Genomic DNA, 19,028 nt, shown 5'->3' on the forward strand with positions numbered 1-19,028 from the left:
TAAAGTGGGAAATATAAATTCCAGTAGTTTTTCCACAAAACCATTTACTTGCCCAAGATCATTACCACTACAAACTCTTTTTGCTTCCTATAGCATATTTCCAATTGAAAATAGCCCAACATTATCCCAGTTAATTACTTAAAAATTATGTAGGGGCTGTGAAACTAGCTGGACTTATTTAGCCAACATTTCTAGTTCCCAACAAGCCCTGCCCTCCTGAGTACTTTCTATGGCTTATGCTGGGCTTTTGCAAGAGACGCCAGTAGAATTCTACTGCTGCCATTATCTCCTCCAAAGGCATATTCTGCAGCAAGTGAGTATGTGGAACTGCTGATATAGTCTGGTCTGCGTTTACTTTTCCCTTCAAGGAAATTCTCTATTCCTCCCTGCCATGTTAACCCACCTATCTATCCTTTCCTTTTGAACTGGTATTTGTGGACACCTAAGCAAGGACAGTCCAATGTTATTTCCATACTCAAGTAGGTTTGGATGACAAAGATATGACATGTCTTGCAGATACTTCCATTGCCACAATGAATACTTGTCTTTATAGTGACCTTTGGCTGCTTTAACCAAAAGCTATGTGGGCTACTAAGTCTGAACTTGCAATCACTCAAAGCACAGTAAGAGGAATCATATGGCTTACGTGATGATTCACTGGCATCCGTAAAAATAGACCAGTCTTTCAAACAACACTGAGCTGTACACACCAAGCCCGCCCACTAGTTATGTTCGCTATATTTCTAAATTCTATTTTGCTTTGTCTATCTAGGAAAGAGGGTATTTTATTGAGTGCAAACTGACTGCTACTACAGTCACATTCAGTCTTGTATAAGCAAAGATGTCAAGAGTATTATTTTAACCAACAGAACATACAGTATGAGTATCATTTCAAACCTGCATAATCACACTGACAATAGCATCTACAAAGGATGTACATGTATGAAATGCCAACAGACTGAATTCAAACACAATTTTTTTCAGTTCAGACAGGTTTCTGCAATTTGGCCAATATACATCAGATATCAAATAAGTGAAAGGAGAGTGTTTCATGCATTATTATTTATTAAATTTATCTACTGCCCTTCATTACAGGGCAATTCACAACATAAAAATACAAAATACATAACAAGAACAAAAACAAAAACAAACCAATAATCTTCCTCCCACAAACATGTGTAAAAGACCATAGAATGTTAATCAGACAAAGGCCTGGTTATAGAGAAAAGTTTTCGCCTGGCGCCTAAACCCATGCAGTGAAGGTGCCAGGTGGCCTTTTATCATTAAACAAATTACTAAATTTATTCAGGAGGAGTAATATTTATGTTTTCTCTTAGCTTACAAAAGGTCAGGCACCTTTAATTCACTAGTATGAGATTAATATCCTGCCTCTCCCTTTGGCCACTTCCCTTTATTTCTGCCTCCCTCAAAAGTTAAAGAATGAAAAAATTAGGGATTTATAACCGTGTGTGTGTGTGTGTGTGTGTGTGTATACCCCAAATTTGTGCAAGGCATAACATTAATTCTTCCCAGAAAAAATATGTTCTTTTGGCAATAAGAAATATAAAGCAAAAGTATACCAACATCAAAGCAGAACACTGTTTACAGTGAAAATGGATAGAAGCTGCATTGTAAACATGTATCATGGAGATATGCACATGTGAATCAACCTCAAGACTAGCATAATGCACTGTGTCACGCAGCTGTAGTTTTCTCCCAACCTTCGTACACTATGTGTTTTCATTAGTGACGGTTTCTACACATGCTTGAAGTTTTCTCTTATTTGCTAATATCAGAATGCTTTCCTTCATGTCTTCTAAGTTACACTTACAGAGCCTTAGAAGGGGAGGGGTCAAAACAAGCAGAGCCACATCTTATTTGTGGAACTGCACTGCCCAACAAATCCCTCAGTATATGAATTACTGCCATTTCGGTCCAGTAAGGTCCTTGCAAGCAAGCTTCACAGTTACAATTTGTTTCTGTATGTGGGAAGAACAAGGTGGCAAGGTTTTATCATGTTTGGTGCCACAATCTTCTGCACTGCAAGATCAGATACATGGAGTTTGCTTCACAATCATTATCTTCCTTCAAATGATAGCAACATTAAATACTTTGGAATCATTTTTAATATTCAAGTAGTTACTTGCTTTGTGTGTGATACACACAAACAGACTCACACTACAGGGGTATAAAGGTTTAGATTCACCATTACCCAACATAACTGCAGGTCATGTCACCTAAGAAAACAAGGTGGTAGCTACATCCATGATGCAAACTTCAGAAGTCTCTCCAGTACTTCTAGTCCATCATTTCTCTCATTACTAATTTTCCCCCTGGAACTTTTCATCTAATTCTGAAATCAAGTATTAACAGACATTCCAAATGACTTGTGCCAATAATGTTCCAAGATGCGTTTTCTGGTGGAGGATAAAGGTTCATAATGCAGTAATTGCAGTGTACAAAAAACATTAAAATTGTGTATACTGTAAAAATAGAAGTTGCCTCTTTATTGATGCCATTTCAAGATGAAAAATATTGGTAATGCAATCTGTTTGGTGACAAAATGTAACAACAGTCTTCAGGACCAGCTATAAATTAACTGCTCCTGCAATGTAGGCTGTCTAGAAAGGCTCCGAGTATGGTACCTTCCATTACACACCAGTGAAATGCAACTGTTAGCTACATTAGCATAGACCAGTCCCTGCTGTCAGAGTTCATAGGAATTGTAGTCTGACAACTTATGGAGGGCACCACTTTGGCCACTGCGACCTTTCTGGATCCTCAAGTGAATTGTTATTATTAATTATAATTTATTATATTTCTAAACTGCCCTTCATCTGAGGATCACAGAGTGGTTTACAATATAAAAACACAACAATTCATAACATAGTAATAAACAAAAATAATGTAACCAACAGCTGAACAACAAACAATGGAAGGAAATACTACACGGAAGAAGCCGTGAAAGGCAGCAATTACTGAATCAGGGAGGCGGGTGGAGAGATTAAAAAATGGGAAACACTTTGGGTTAATAGTTTGATATTAAAGACCTGAAGAACCTAACAAGCATGAAATAGCCTGGGACCTGCTGGATTTAAATCCTTTTATTTTCAAGACACAGATTTGAGTTTGCCCAGCTTTCCAAATGAGTTTAGGATGGCATCCTAAAGCGACTCATGAACAAGACAGTGCCACACAAAGTAGTAACCCCCCCCCCAAATATTTGGAAAAGAACTGTGTGTTTATTCTGATTTATGTATAAACTGGTTGTTTCCTAGCTGTTCAACAAACATGACCTAGACTGGCTGTGATTGCTAAAGCTCAGCCAGCTTGACTGCACTGGCTTCCATTTTAAAGTTACAACCTGGGAACCCAATGAATGGGTTTTTGTGAATCTGTCACTATGTCAAAAAAATTTCTCTTCTTCTTCTCTATCTGCCTAGCTAGGATTACCTGTTCACCTTTAAGTTTCGCAATATGCTCACAGGCAGAAGTCTTCAAAATTTCAGATACTGAATCTGCTTTAAGCCCAAATATGCATTTGGGAACCTACTTCATCTTTTTTATCATATATGTATGAATTGTGATTGTACTGCTGTTGTGATCTTATCCTGAACCAAATAATGAATCCTGACCTTACAGTTGAAAACTAACATTTTTAATGGATGTTCAGAATTCTATGTCAGACTACTGTCTGAGAGGTAAAGATTAAATACTCTTTCAGCAAGCATTAAATTGAACTAGCATGGACAATGCGAATGTCGTTTTGATTAGCAAGGGTACAGCTGGCAGTCCATTTGATAAGGATAGGATTGCCCAGTAGGATAGTCATGCCATACTAAAAGCATTTGTTGTGCTCACCATCAGTACCCTCCTTCCCAACCTTGTGTAAGACGACAGGACTGGGAAAGGGGGGCTGAGTCTGCATTTCCTAATTTTACGGAAACACATGTGGCATGAGCAAGGTACTAAGGTAACCCTGTCAGATGGTGGAATACTATTATTTATTTATTTTTATGCGGCTCTAGATTGGGGTTGTGAAGAGAGGAAAACAGCTGCAATGAGTATTATTTTGTAATGGCATAGCAAACTACAGAATTTTGTTTTTCTTTAGCACCTATGTCTCACTTGCAAACACACTGCTGATTTAGTGCCTAAATGTGGTTACGTTCACCTTCATGTGCACTTCAAGTCAGTTAAAGTAGCGTTTCTTACTATGATGCTGAAGTTGGGGTGGTTTTTCTTGTTTAGTTTTTTTAAAAACAATTCTGCCTTCATTTCAAAGTTAAGCTTATAATGTTCTAATATAAGCAGAAGCACTGTGAAACGAAGCATTACCTGGTAAATTATCTCTTCAGCAATTTATCTTCCCTCAACATACAAAAGAATGGCAAAGAGGACTTCATGAAGTGGACACATGGTCCAGGACCTGAACAACTGCAGCTAGCTCTATACATCTAACAAAAGTTTGGATTTGTGCTCAAGTACTCCCTTTTCCATGCTTTATTGCAAGCCTGGTTTGAAACTTCTGAGTTCTAAAGTAGTTTTTATATGGTACTGGGGATTGCATGTCAAAGAAAAACAGGCCAAATTCCACTGGATATGCCCAAAGCCTCGGATATACTTAAATGTAACTCTCTAGATTCTGATCACCATTCTGCTCATGTTGTGTTGATACAGATGCCTAATTGTGTTTTAGATTAAACCACTTTGGTTTCTGCTTTCTTATGAAGGAAATGAATTGTCTCAACACAAACGCCATCAGTTGTCTCAACACAAACGCCATCAGTTGTCCAATATGCAAGCCAAGTGACACCATAAGATTACTTTCTGCCAAGTGTTTTTCACGGAGAGTTCATCTTCAGATTTCTCATGGATCCAAATAATTTTACTTAATTACACAAGTTTCATTCACACTACAGGCAAAGACTGGTTCACGCTTCTCCGATGTGTGCAACTGCAAACATGCGCGTGGCCCTAACCCAGAAATGTCCCAAAAATGTTACAAAAAGGGGCAGATTGGGGCAGCCTTAAGTGGGCCCCAGTGACACACGTAGGGGTCCAGAATAACCCCTGTGCAAATCGGTTGCTGCCTCTACTATCTTGTGCTTATATTTAGGTGAAGTTTTATGGATATAACCTGTTGCAAATAGTGCTAATGATCTGAAAGCTTTGCTCACTGGGGATGTTATTGCATGAGGTGAACCAGTAAAGCTATGTTCCCATGAAATAAGTTCTACTTCTATCTGCTGTGATCTGGATTGGGGGGGGGAGGGTCATAGAAGTAGTGGCACCTCCTGGAATGCTGCCTGAAGTCCAATTTTGGGAGAATGTTTCTGGGGCATATAAAGCATCAAAAAAATTAAAGATGAAGAAGCTTCCCTACCACTGTAATTGATTCCCACACTCTACTTCCGGTTTTTTAAATCTAGCTGCCAATCCATAAATAGGTCAATTTACTCGCACCATGAATGTGCATTTCATAGAATAACTATTCCTCAACAAAAGCCTCTAATAGAAGTTGGGCAACATCCAGTGTTATGCAAGGGGACACCTTTATTCTACAGCTCCCTTCCCACAAATTGTAAAGTATCCTCCTCCCTGCCCCTCACAGCTAATACTGGGGGCTTACAGGGGGAGAAGGAATCTGTTATGTCAACAGTATCTTTCAGTTGTGGACAGCTATTGTTAGATTTCACCCCAGGTATACTGCTTGACAATCATCTTCAATAAGTTTACTGACCAGCTCAGTAAACTTAAATGTTATAGAATTAAGATTTCCTTGAATCACAGAATTGGAAAGGGACCCTTAACAGCCCAGACATGGCCAAACTTGGCCCTCCAGCCGTTTTGGGACTACAATTCCCATCATCCCTGACCACTGGTAATGTTAGCTAGGGATGATGGGAGCTGGCCATGCCTGATCTAGACCAACCCCTCCAATGGAATCTCAATAATCCTAACTTGAACCTTTAAAACAGTGCCAACCCAGCACAAAATCCTCCAAGTCTCCCCCTGCTTATAATATACTTGCCTTTAATCTTCCCACTACTACCACCTTCTTTTTATTCCTTCTTTGCACCCCACCCAAGCACAGCCATAGATAGCTCTCTAATGATGCCTTATTGCTGCTCCCCTTAACACCTTACTTAGGAAGGAATAAACACTACAATGACCAATCAAAGATTACTAACTGCTGAAGCAAAAGAAACCTTTGGAGCAGGCATGGCGAAACTTGGCCCTCCAGCTGCTTTGGGACTACAATTCCCATCATCCCTGACCACTGGTCCTGTTAGCTAGGGATGATGGGAGTTTTAGTCCCAAAACAGCTGGAGGGCCAAGTTTGGTCATGCCTGCAGTTTAGAGCAAACATCTGACACTCATGGATTGCAACACAATTTGAGCAGCAGTTTACCAAATTCCCTCTGCCCTGTTTTGTAAATGAGCTCAAATTAATTTAGAGCCATTTTATGCACACATTCGAAGCTACATCTATAACTACTATTCAGTCTCATAGGCATTTGACAACTTCCCCCTCCAATAATTTATTTGTTAGCAGTGACCATCAGTTCTCAATTTTTATTTCAAACATAGTTATTTCCATATGCTTTAAAATGTCTTGCGAGTTCCTGCGGGGTTTTTTCCCCCTTCCCCCCCCCTTTTCCTAAGCCCTAAGCCGCTTATCAGCTGATCCGCTAAAAGCCGCTAAACCGCTAATAGCGCTAATCCGCTAAGCTGTCAATGGGCGTGCTTCGCACCGCTATACGAAGAGCCTCACGGAACGGATTAATTTCGTCTTGCGAGGCACCACTGTACATCAAGTCAATTTACTATAAGAATTGTAAATGTCGTAAAAGTATTTCAGACACTCATTCTCCCAATAAAGCAAACAAGAGATGCTCGTTAACCTAGTAGTTCTCAAACTGCAGTCTTAATTGATTTAGTCTGTACTCATGGGTGTGGGTGAGAGATAAATGAAAATCCAGAAATGAGTGGAACTTGCAACAGGAAGACCAAGCAGCAGATAGTTGACACTGCAGCCACCCAAACTGCACATGCCTTTTGTTCCTTCATTCTTAGACAAATCTTTTTTTACTTCCTACATTTGTAATTAGTGTTGACACCAAATTTGCTGAAGGAAACTCTCCTCACAAACTCCTCACAAATTTTAACAAGTTTACTACAAATATTGTAAGGATATACAAATATGCATTTGATGGAAGACTGAACATTTTCAGTCTGAACGTATATGACAGGTACCAGCAGTAGGTTTGACAGTTATCACTGTGCAATGCAGTTAAGTCTTACGTGGACTTGAAGCAAGGATTTTTATTTTGCTGTCAAAAATCCATCCTAAATTCAAATGCTTAAATGTTGGATGTCAGCACTGAATTGTTTTCAGTTCTATTGCCATCTTTTAAATCTCTTTATAGTATGTGGAATGAACAGAAATGTATCTTATGCAAACAGATGTCACCGATGCTATATTTGCAGCATCGACACCATCTTAAGCTATGTCGTCATTTATTAAAAGACCACATCACTTTAGTCACTTTAACCGTCAACATGCACTCATATGGTTGTATTTGTCAATATCTGCTGCATATGTTAACAAAATCTCCTGGAACACTTAAAGCATTGAGTGTTTCTTCAGTGCATCTCTAGAGCTGCACTTGTCTCAAGACCTGACCAAACAGTGGTTTTTGTTCACAATGCAAGTTGTGTAGCATGTGGGAAGGTCACTGAAATAGTCCACACATTGGAATGAAAATACATCCTGTACAAAAAATACTTTATTATTGCCGTGGCATATGTTTCAGAGGGGCAGCTGTGCTGTTTTAAATAAATAATTGTAGCATGAGCTTTTATAGACAAGAGCCTACTTCTTCAAAAGTACTATATACTATATATTCCCCAGCAGGACTCTTGCTATATTTAAGATCCATTTCATACACAACAGTAATTGCACAATGTAAGGCCATAACACATCTATTTAGGGCTGCAGGAAGCTGGAGCTACAGAATACTCAACATCCAGCTTTTCCATCCAACCCTCATTTCAATTCAATAGATACGGAGTAATTTAGAAGTTAGGGAAAAGTTATACCAACACACCAAGAGAGTATATCCAAAAGCAAAAAGTTACAAAAGACCCAACTTTACTCCCAGTTCTATTTCTTAAGAGATTCCAGTCAAATTCAAACCATACCGTTTTACGGCCTCTCTTCACATTTCACTTACAAATAAACACACAACATAATTTGGTTACTCACATTTCCCATGTATTCGGAAAGCAGATCTTGCAAGGCTTGTCGCACTGCATTACACTCAGCAACTATGCGTTCCCGTCGGTCATCACGTGTGCAGGATGAGTCAGCCATTAGGGCTGCACCGCTAATGATGCTCTCCAGGCGCTCTTCCAGGGAAGGCCTAAAACGCTCCTCACTGAAGTTCAAAGGATCCACAATGATTTGTTTCTGGCAGGAAGAAAAAGTTTTAAACTCCAAGTAAGTGTCATACTATGCTGGGTCAGTTTGATGAACACAGCTTAGAAATATTAGGAAACGCAACTCATACTTTTGACATCGAGCATGTCAGCCAGTTACATCTTTTCAACCTATGCAGGGCTAAAATCTTCCTTGGACTAAGAACAAAGTAGTACATCAAACTCAATTCCTTCCGGCTTAAAAGCCTTTTTAACAGAGTTTGCAACAGTATAGTTTATATCAAGTTAAAGCTACAGCAGATTGCACTTCAATCTTTTTCAGAGTCATATTAACATGTTAAAAAGGATCTTCAGACGAAGTGTTGCAGTTTGTCAACTCTGCAATATTTTCAGTGTTTAATCCTCTTAGGGATTCTGTTACACAGTAGCACAGCCACTGAAAAGGGTTTTTGACCACTACTGATAGCCCAATTCAGTACACGTCTACTCAGAAGTCCCACAGAGTCCAATGAGGTTTACTCTCAGGTAAGAGGGTGCAAGATCACAGCCTAAATTTTACTTTACAAAGGAATGGACCGAGACCAAGAATTTCACATATAATGCAATTTCACTTGGGTCGAGAAGTGCCATAAGAAGGCTCTTGAGGGTTTTAAAAATTACACTAGCACATGGTAGTGAGCCTGGAATGTATTTGCAATCAATGAAGACAAACAAGATTTGATTTAATAGGTTGATTAATTTTTCTATACCAGAGCTTCCTAGGAGATGTAGAGGAAGCCTCAAACAGGGATGAGGACAGGAAAGGCTGGATGGTATTGGGCAGGAACACAGAGAAGACATAGAAATGCTGATCAGGGTATGATACAGGGTAGGCAACACATTTCTGATGGCCTTGGTAGACAGGAAAAGTTTGCGTTTGCTATGACCCTGCCTGCTCCTATGACACAAAGATGTCTGGGATATTGAACCCCTATGTAACTGTGGGGTAACAAAATCCCTGCTCACTTCAAATCTGTGAAGGTGGCTTATCCCTGCTGCACTAAGCCCAAGAGCAATTCTGAAAGGAACTGCTTTTCAAATATCTCCAAAGGTCAGTTCTGGATCAAGGAGTCCCAGTTCTTCTCTACGGTCTGGGGCAGGAACAGGCAAACTCGGCCTTCCAGATGTTTTGGGACTACAACTCCCATCATCCCAGACCACTGGTCCTGTTAGCTAGGGATGATGTGAGTTGTAGTCCCAAAATATCTGGAGGGCTGAGCTTGCCTATGCCTAGTCTGGGGAAAGGGGTGGAGATTCTGACACTGCACTCCTGTCGGAGGCAATTTTATTTCTGCCCCTTGCAAAAGTGGATTAAGGAAATGGAGGCAAATCTGGAAAGCTGAAATGCAAGGGGGAGAGCAGATAGGTTGCATTTCACATATTCATGTAAATAGGGAAAATATTGTGTTTCAAATCTCCAGCTTTCCTATCAGGTCATGGTGCAAGTCAAGAAAAGTGAGTTTATTTCCTAATTTCTGCCCTGTTTTGAATGAAGCTAAGCACCAAATCTTACTGCCACCCCCTAATAGTTCTCTGAAAACAACCATGTCAACATGTCATAATAAGGAAGGTGGCTTATCCAGAGCTAAGTACCGGTCTTGCCAACTACACATCTCCAGATGTTTAAGCAGTCATGTAATCAACTGTGTGTGTTCTCATGGTGCCCAAGTGTATCTACAGAAATGTAAATTTATCATCATATTCACACAGATGGTACAGATGTTTACAAATCTGTTAGTTTCTGAATAGCCATGTGTAAACCAAGGATATGGTTACTCATCACCCTCAGGAGATCTAACTGTTTCTAGGTAACTTACGACCAACTGACTATGAAAGGGGAACATAAATTTTCCCCCTGCAAAATGCAGTACTTACATCAAAGTTGTTAAGTGCATACGCCAATTCTCCGCCACCGCTCTGCTGCTGAACAGAGTCTTCAGAAGCTGTTGCCTGGGCTGCATTAGAGATTCCTGTGACTGCCTGCTGCAGCTGCTTGTAGATCAAATCCCTGTTGGCTTTGTAAGCAGCTACATCTGGGTGCTGGAGACATGCTTGGGAAGCAGTGTAAAGTATAGGAATATTTTTCTGAAGGATTCCTCTGGCTGCTGCCATCTGATCACGATGGCCAATATCTTTTAATTCCTGCAGAGAATATTTCAAATAGCAATATGTTTTAAGAGATAAATGTGATGCAGGTCAGCACTTAGGACTCCCCCATAACTAACAGAGAATTGCATATTGTACCCTTTGAACAAGTAGTGTAATAGCATAACATTCATCAGGAAGTATATCAAACTACAAGGCTTCCAAGACATGATTATTTTGGAACAGTAGAATCCTGAAAGTTTAGGTTTAATTAATAGAAGTTCAGGTAACTGGAAAACTTCTAGACAGCAGAGAGAAGTATGAACAAGAGTCTCACAAGTTTCATCAGAAGCTTCTAATAGTAAAGCAGCAAAGTCTCAGTCAGGCCTCTTATGGTTTCAAATCTTAATAATTATGCACATACACAATATTCTCTCAGACCATGATATGTACTCACTGAAGCTCAAAATTCTGCAGAAAACCAACACAAACCACCACGCATCACCTCCAGAGAGCTAGCTGCTATTTTGTTGTTGTTTGAGAAGAAAAGTGGCTAAGCTGTAATTTGAAGAAAGGGCAGATTGGGATACATAACTCTCCTCTATATTTTGCTAATGATGTTCAGGTGGCTGTAAACAGGCCCAAGGAATTGGAAGTCATATGAAAACTGAATGCAATTTTCTTTCCCTACTCTGGAACTTAACTTCTAAGGCTTCTGCCCCACACCATTTCCAGCAACTGTCTTGGAGGTATACATAGATGTGATTCCTTCTCCAATCTTAAACCAAAGAAAAACAGATTCTTATTATGAACCAATTCCTGAGACTGAGTGGCAGTTCAATTTAAAATAAATGGAACTCCCGTTGAGAGTGACGGCAGTCACTTCCAGGGAGCTTGCTACATGGAGATTTCAGTGCATGTAGCAGCAAAAGTCATGCACACTAGCTAACCACTTAGGCAGCTGAAACCATTAAAAAAACATACTAAAGGACAGTCAGTCCTTGGATCAACTCATCAGCACTCACAACCCCCCCCCCCCGAATTTTTAATTGAATTCTGTGTGGATTTATAGGGACTTGTCCTTAATGCTATTGAATGGGTTTTAGAGCCATTTCATGGCAAACTGACCCAACACAACTTTTTGTCCATGGGCCCAACCCTTCTGGTAACATACAGTATAGGCAGCCAGTGAAGATCCTATCAAATAGGTATTCTATATGTCTGCACACCAAAATGTCAGTTAGTATTCTGGTGGTAGCATTCTGCACTAGCTGTAATTTCCTGACCATCTTCAAGAACAGCCCTGTGTAGAGAGCATTACAGAAGTCAAGATGGGAGATTACCAGAGTATGCATAACTATAGCTAGGCTATCCCTATGCAAGAACAGTTGTAGTTGATGAAGCAGTCAAGGCTGGAAATGGGCACTCCTTGGCACAGAAGCCAATTGAGTCTCATATGACAGAGATAGGACTATAAGTGTCTCCAAACAATGGGTAAGATTCACCTAACAAGTCCCATCCGCAGAAGCCCTGCTTGCATAATGGGGTCTTCCCCCCTGAAAAAAACTAGATCAGTGTATGTATTGGGAGAATGAGATGCAGAGGGAGGAGGGGGGCTTGTTTCCTCTGGCAGGCTGAAATACTTGCCATTGAAAGACTGTGATATTGAATTCCTCCCATTGTACCTACAACTCCATCCAGAAGAGGCTGAACACCCATTTCCTGGACATAAAAGCCACCCACCCACAGTCCTTAAAAGTATTTATAGCATTGTAATCTTGTGTTTCTCTTACAAACACTGTCAGATACTATACCAGTATATAAAGCAACCATATATTTGAAAACATGCAAAAAGTTACTATACCTGTTGTCTTTTGCCTGCCATTATATTAAGCTTATCCACCTCTGGTTTAAGAGCTTTGTACTGTATTCCTAAATCTTGTTCAGTACCAGCATTTCTTAGTTTCATGATGCCTTCTTCTACCTAGAATATTAAATCAGATTTTGAGCTATATGGACTTTTTAAAATGTAATACAGATTCTGTAGAAGTAGCACCAGTAACTTCCAAGAACACTTAAGCAGTAGTAATCTGTCGGACCCCTCCAACCCCCAATGAAAAAGGCATGCAATCTGAATGACAATGCAACCTGCCTCTTTTAATGGCATATAGCTCTAGCCTGACTTTACATAGTAATACTTAGCCCATTGGCCAAAATGTCAGCTTGTCAGCCAAGACTTGTATATGGGTGCTGTGATGTATATCACAGAGGAAGATCTGTTAGTCCATCTAATCCAGGGGTCAGCAACCTTTTTCAGCCGTGTCCACCGTCCCTCAGACCATGTGGTGGGCCAGACTATATTTTGGAAAAAAATAATGAACGAATTCCTATGCCTAAATAACCCAGAGACGCATTTTAAATAAAAGGACACATTCTACTCATGTAAAAACACGCTGATTCCCGGACCATCCGCGGGCCGGATTGAGAAGGTGATTGGGCCACACCCGGCCCACGGACCTTAGGTTGCCTACCCCTGATCTAATCCATCAATGTGTTTTCAACAGTGCTTATCCAGATGTTCCTAGGAAGCCCATTAGCAGAGGAATGAAGGCAAAAGCACTCCCCTACTGCACTCCCGTCTTCCCTGCTATTCCAAAAAACTATTCTAAACAACTTTAATAATAAGCAAATTAAAAAGAGACAGAAAGTTACAGTTGAGTCACTACTTACAACTTTAAGTTGAACAAGCAGTTTGTACACATCTGCCATATCAGCCAAAATGAGCAGCCGGGTGACTGCTGATAGGAGGGCACGGGCTGCTCTCACCATGTTCCCCCGTTTCACAGAAGAACATGGGTCATCAGCAAATTCTCCAGAGGCACTCTTCATCAAGTCTCCTACGTACACAAAGTTAGCAAAAAAGGGGTTACATTTCTTCAGTCTTTCCAATTATCACTGGATGAGGTAGTTTACACTTCCTATGGCAATAAAAGAATATGTGGAAACAGCACTATTTTCTTACAAAACTGGCAGAATCCTAATAAATATCTATTGCAATTATGAAAATAGCTGTGAATTGCCAGGAGAGACATTGCATCCTATTAAAATTAATTAAAATAAATCCCACCTTCTGAAAAGAAAAAAAATATAATGCACTGGATTCCCCCCCCCCCCCCGAGACGGAAGATAGAGATATTTCTTTCAATTAAAAGAAAATCTCTCAAATCAGACAATTTGGTACCATGCTCTCGAAAGCAGAGAGGTCAAGGTAATTATCAGAAAATTGTATAGTTGAGATCTCATTTTACAAAGGGCCATTATTGTTACTATTATTATTTATTAAATTTATTAGTTGCTTTTCTGTCACTCAAAGCAACTTACAATATTTTAAGCAAAAAACACAAATACATACATACATTAAAATCAGCATTAAAAAACCTCTAGATAAAAAAAAATCCACCCATGCAAAAAGGCTGTCAATTAAAAGGTATGTTTGATTAAAAGCCTGATTAAAAGGTATGTTTTTGGCAGGTGCCTAATTTTATTAATAATGATATGTAACAAGTCTCCCTGGGGAGAGCGCTCCATAAGCAGTGAGCCACCACTGAAAAGACACATACAGATGTTGCTACCCTCCAGACCTCCCATGGAAGGTCCTCAGCAGGGTTCATGTCAGTTCATATGGGAAGAGCGGTCCTTGAGGTACTGCTGCCCTAAACCACATAAGACTTAATAGGTCAAAATCAGCACCTCAAATTGTGGCCAGAAACTACAGTAATTGGTAGCTAGTGCAGTGGCCTGGGTTGGTGTTCTGTGCTCAGACCATCTTACCTCAGTGCGCAACCTGTCTGCACCAGCTACAGTTTCTGACATATAACACACTAAAGTGATCTAATCTAGAGATTACCAGAGGGTAGGCGACATAAATTAGGCTATTCCTGTCCAGATAGGGCAGTGGTGGTGAACCTATGGCACAAGTGCCATAGTGGGCACTCAGAGCCCTCTCTGCGGGTACACGAGCCATTGGCCCAGCAAGCACACTGGCCATTTGCTCCCCCCCCCACCCCAGTGCGGGTGGGAAGCGTTTCTTAGAGTGTGCTCTGCCCACAGTGGTGCCGGGTTTTTTGGGGGGGAGGACCACGCCGCTGTGAGCAGTAAACATTCCATAAGAGCACGCGTTGTGTGAAGCGAAGTTCCATGCCCACGAACCAGCTGGCGGTGTGCTGTTGGTGAGCTGGAGGCGCATGTTTGCTGACGCGAGCGATTTGCAGCATTTTTAGTGGTGTTATTTTCTGCATTCCCCCTAAAAAAGCTCCAGAATCCTGTGTAATCCCCACCCCCATAAAAACCTCAACAATTTTGCCATGTTGGCACTTTGCGAAAACTAAGTGGGTTTTTGGTTGCAGTTTGGGCACTTGGTCTCTAAAAGGTTCACTACCACTGAGATAGGGGCATAGCTGGGCTTCAAGGTGAAGCTGATGGAAGGCACTCAGCACCACTGAGGCCTCAAGCTATGTACCTACTCCTTCAGAGGGAGTGCAACCCCATCAAGAGTAGGTAACCTCCCCTTCATCAGGTCTATGGAACCACTTGCTAACAGTGCCTTGGTCTTAAATCGTTGGAGCTTCAGTTTATTTAAGTTTATTTTAATAGCAGAATTTTAGTAACTTGTCTTACTGAAGATGAAAATGGCATTCCACAAAGCTAATTGGGTGACTTTGGGTCCGTCACTATCTCTCAGACTAACCTACCTCACAGGATTATTGTGAGGATAAGAAGAAGATGGGGGACTATACATGCCACCTTGAGCTCCATGGAGAAAGGGCAACATTAAAATGAAATACACCTGTAAATAAAATCAGTACAATTACTTAAAATTGGCTGCTTTCTCATAATCAAAGGAATGAAAACTGACCTTTAAATATGTGCATGTATTGAGAGGCAGGCTGCTAGTTTTGTAGACTGATAACTTTAGTGAACTAATTCACAGGGCTGGGACAGCAATTCAGCTTCCCACCACAATGTGATATTACTACATACCTTGTTTGCGAACATCTTCCACCGCTGCCACCAGCTCTTCTTTAAGAAACTGGCTCTCCTTTGCAATTTTGTCTCCTTTCTCCAGGAAGTTCTCTGTTGCCTGCTCAACTGATGCAGCTAGAACATGAGCCTTTTTAGACCGACCTCTTTTTTTGTTGGAGGGACCTTTGTTACTGGTATTAACCAGTGTTGTAACCTGGAAAGCAGCATCACACAGGACATATTATTAGTTGACAAACTATGAGAACCTTCCCTGCTAATATGGTTCCAGATTTATTTGTTGGACAAGCATCACAATTCAAGCAAGATCGACTGCATTTTAATTAAACAACATCAAGCTAAAAGTCTGTTAAGTTTAAAAGAATTTTATGTCAAACAGTTAAGCAGCTGAAACATTAGTTGCTGATTAGGAGTGTAGACTTTAATGCAAATTTTCAGTTTTCTGCTCCAGAACAGTTTTTACAGGCAGTTCTCACCCTTATTTCTTCACTCCTGCATCTTTAAGCTCTATCTTCACTTACCTGGTTGGTAAACTCTGACTTTGTGGATTTTTCATCTGCCTGCCTTTTCCCTGATGCACTTTAGCACTGAATTTCACCCTCTCCCATGTTCAGTGTTGTTTTTTTTCTGGGGGGATACCCCTAAACATTTTGTGAATCTAAATTTGGCCTCATTGAGGGGCAGTATTTCAATATGAGTAGGAAAATGAAAGTACCCCTAAACGTTTAAGAAAAAAAGCACTGCCCACATTCATACTGCTTTTCTCAAAAACTGCTTTTCTCTCATCCTTTTCCAAGGCAATTTCTTCTCATGATACTACATGTCTGTGGTTATTCACAATTACTTTCTATATTATGGAAACAGGTCACTGTTTTGTATACACAAGACATAAGTTTAATGTTACATGGGATTTTGCTTTCTTATGTTTGAATTCCTTCCTCTAAAGAGCTCAGGGTGGCATTCATGGTACCATTCAATTTTATCCTAATAAAGTTGCAAGATAGAGAAAGCTGCTTATGAGGCCACCCACTAGGATAGACCAATTTAAAGTTTCCCCATTTATGTTTCAAATATTTCCTTAACAGATATGCAAAAGAAAGTGTGCATCTGCATGGAGACCACAGAGGAAATACCTAAGTTTTTGAGATCAAACATTACAAAAATCTGTTGATTTATAACTGAAGAAAGCCTTTGCACTACCTAACAGGATACTTCCTTTTCACTGTTTTAGAAAATATTTTGTGATATATAACATTGCTAATTTACTCTTTGTTAATGATTGTGTATTGCTAAATTGTATTATTGCTTATTATATTGGATTTTGTTTTAAAGTTTTAATTGTGGTTTGGATCAAGCTATGCTGGACTATATCAGGAAGGGCCAGCTGCAAGAAATAATAGAGCTGCATTGGGATGGTGATTTAAAGTAAATGCAAGAACAATTAGCAAAGTGATTTGCTCACAGACCAAGCACTCAGAATCTCTTAGAAGCAAAGAGCTGAAAGTTAAGGTCCAAAACAAGGTATTTCCATGTGGGAAACGCCCACCTTTGTAGGAAACAAAATCACATATCCACAATGTGATTGCACAACTTTGTCCTCTTTCTTAATTTAATTGATATTAAAACTTGAGACAACTCGTCATGCCCTGACCCTCAGTATTGTTTGTAATATGCATGACCTATTATGCCACACTTACATTTGATCTCAAAAAGGAGATATTTTGGTCATGATTTCCTTTGAACAGAAATGCACTCTAATGTTATTTGGAACTGAGTCAGTGAGTGAGGCGCGGTGAAGATATGACATTTTGCAGTCTCTTAATCATGGTTGGATCAGATGTGCCAACTCATGCTCATATGCTATTCTCCATGATCACTCCTCTGAGATAATTACAGTCAGTATTACATTTACCTCAAGTTGAATGCTACTCATAGCTGACTTTAAACAAGAATTAGAAGCTATAAATTGGAAGGAGGTTTTAATCTCTGCTTTAAAGTTATCTATGCTCAGTGTCTGAAAAATGCTTCTAACCATATCATCACTTGATTCAATGTAGATATTAGTATCAACCATTAGCACCGAAAAGGGGAAAGGGAAGGAGGGAAGGAGTGCATACACCAGGCAGAGTGAATGAGACTGTTGGGTGCTCCTTGTCTCTCAAGTCAGACATAGTTTAGAGATCACCAAGTACTATGGACAAAATCTTCAACAGATGCACTCATTAGTTAAGTTTGAAATGACAAACTTAACTAATTAAGTCCCATTTAAACAAATGCATCTTCACTGATTAACAAGACTAATTTATTTTGAATCAGGTAGGTAGCTGTGCTGGTCTGCCGTAGTCGAAACAAACAAACAAACAAACAAACAAACAAACATCCTTCCAGTGCAGTTGGTCTCTAAGGTGCTACTGGAAGGAATTATTTTGAATCGAGCACAATACCTTTGATATTGGTTTGTGGTTTTAATAGAGGGCCACAGATTCCATTTTAAGAGACCACTAAAAGATTTGCTTTAATTATCTATCTATCTATCTATCTATCTATCTATCTATCTATCTTAGTTTTCCCCCCACTGTTTCACCAAGTGGACTTTCATTGATGAGCAAGGATTTGAACTTGGATTTCTCCCATTCAAACTCAACATTCAAGAATATTTTACACAGAAGGCATTATGAAAGATAGTATCAGATCATATTTACCAGCTATTTTAAAAAGGTGATTTTTTTTAACTTGTTCATGTTTTATTTTGAAGTTTTCTTACAAAAAAGAAAATGTGGGCAGAAGACTACACATTGCAAGTTTGCCATGGTGCCCACTTTATACTTGGAAGTCCAATGCAGATCTTACCGACTAGTACAATTAAACTAATAGTTGCCCAGCTCACTACTATTGATCCAAAACATTATTAGAAATCACCACATACAGCTTTTGTTACCTGTGTAACGAGAGGCTCTAACAACCTTTCAACTGCCAATGTCCTTATCTCCAGACTTTTCGGATCCCATTTGAAGTTAACGTTTCCTGCATTAATGGTAGTCATTTCTGGGGAAGAAGAGAGACTTATTTGGTTATTATTTCACTTACTAAAATTCTGTATACAGCACAAACTGGTGATTGTTTTAACTCAGAAGACTTGCTGAATTCAACAGGGCTTACTCAAAAGTTAAGTATGCATTGAATGGATGCCTCCGCTGCAGGCTAGGACAAATTACTTCTAGTACTAGAGCTCTGCCGCAAGAGCAGACAAAATTTACTCTTGTCCTATCCATCAAAGGAAGAGTTGGATCAGTAGCCATCATTTAGCCCTGACCTGCAAAATGAGATCTACTTTTGATTTCCATCCCTGCATTTTTCTCTATATACCTCTACTATGTTTATATTCATCTACTGTTTTTCTTAGTCTTTTTCTGCTAAGA

The 19,028-nt window shown here is 39.8% G+C and overlaps 1 protein-coding gene across 3 annotated transcripts in view; it reads right to left on the reverse strand.

Annotated features, from left to right (window-relative positions):
- Positions 1 to 19,028, reverse strand: part of CTNNA1 (catenin alpha 1) — a 68,124-nt gene that overhangs the window by 40,610 nt on the left and 8,486 nt on the right. For all 3 annotated transcript variants that reach the window (XM_081855489.1, XM_081855488.1, XM_081855487.1), the window contains exons 2-7: positions 18,548 to 18,654; positions 15,610 to 15,805; positions 13,300 to 13,466; positions 12,434 to 12,553; positions 10,360 to 10,626; positions 8,273 to 8,476 (exon numbers count right to left, since the gene is read on the reverse strand). In XM_081855489.1, the coding sequence (XP_081711615.1) occupies positions 8,273 to 8,476; positions 10,360 to 10,626; positions 12,434 to 12,553; positions 13,300 to 13,466; positions 15,610 to 15,805; positions 18,548 to 18,652 (1,059 nt within the window). In that variant the 5' untranslated portion in view covers positions 18,653 to 18,654. The remainder of the gene's footprint in view (positions 1 to 8,272; positions 8,477 to 10,359; positions 10,627 to 12,433; positions 12,554 to 13,299; positions 13,467 to 15,609; positions 15,806 to 18,547; positions 18,655 to 19,028) is intronic.

The sequence above is a fragment of the Podarcis erhardii genome (assembly GCF_964252035.2).
Source record: "Podarcis erhardii genome assembly, chromosome: 3".
Classification (NCBI taxonomy): Eukaryota; Metazoa; Chordata; class Lepidosauria; order Squamata; family Lacertidae; genus Podarcis; species Podarcis erhardii.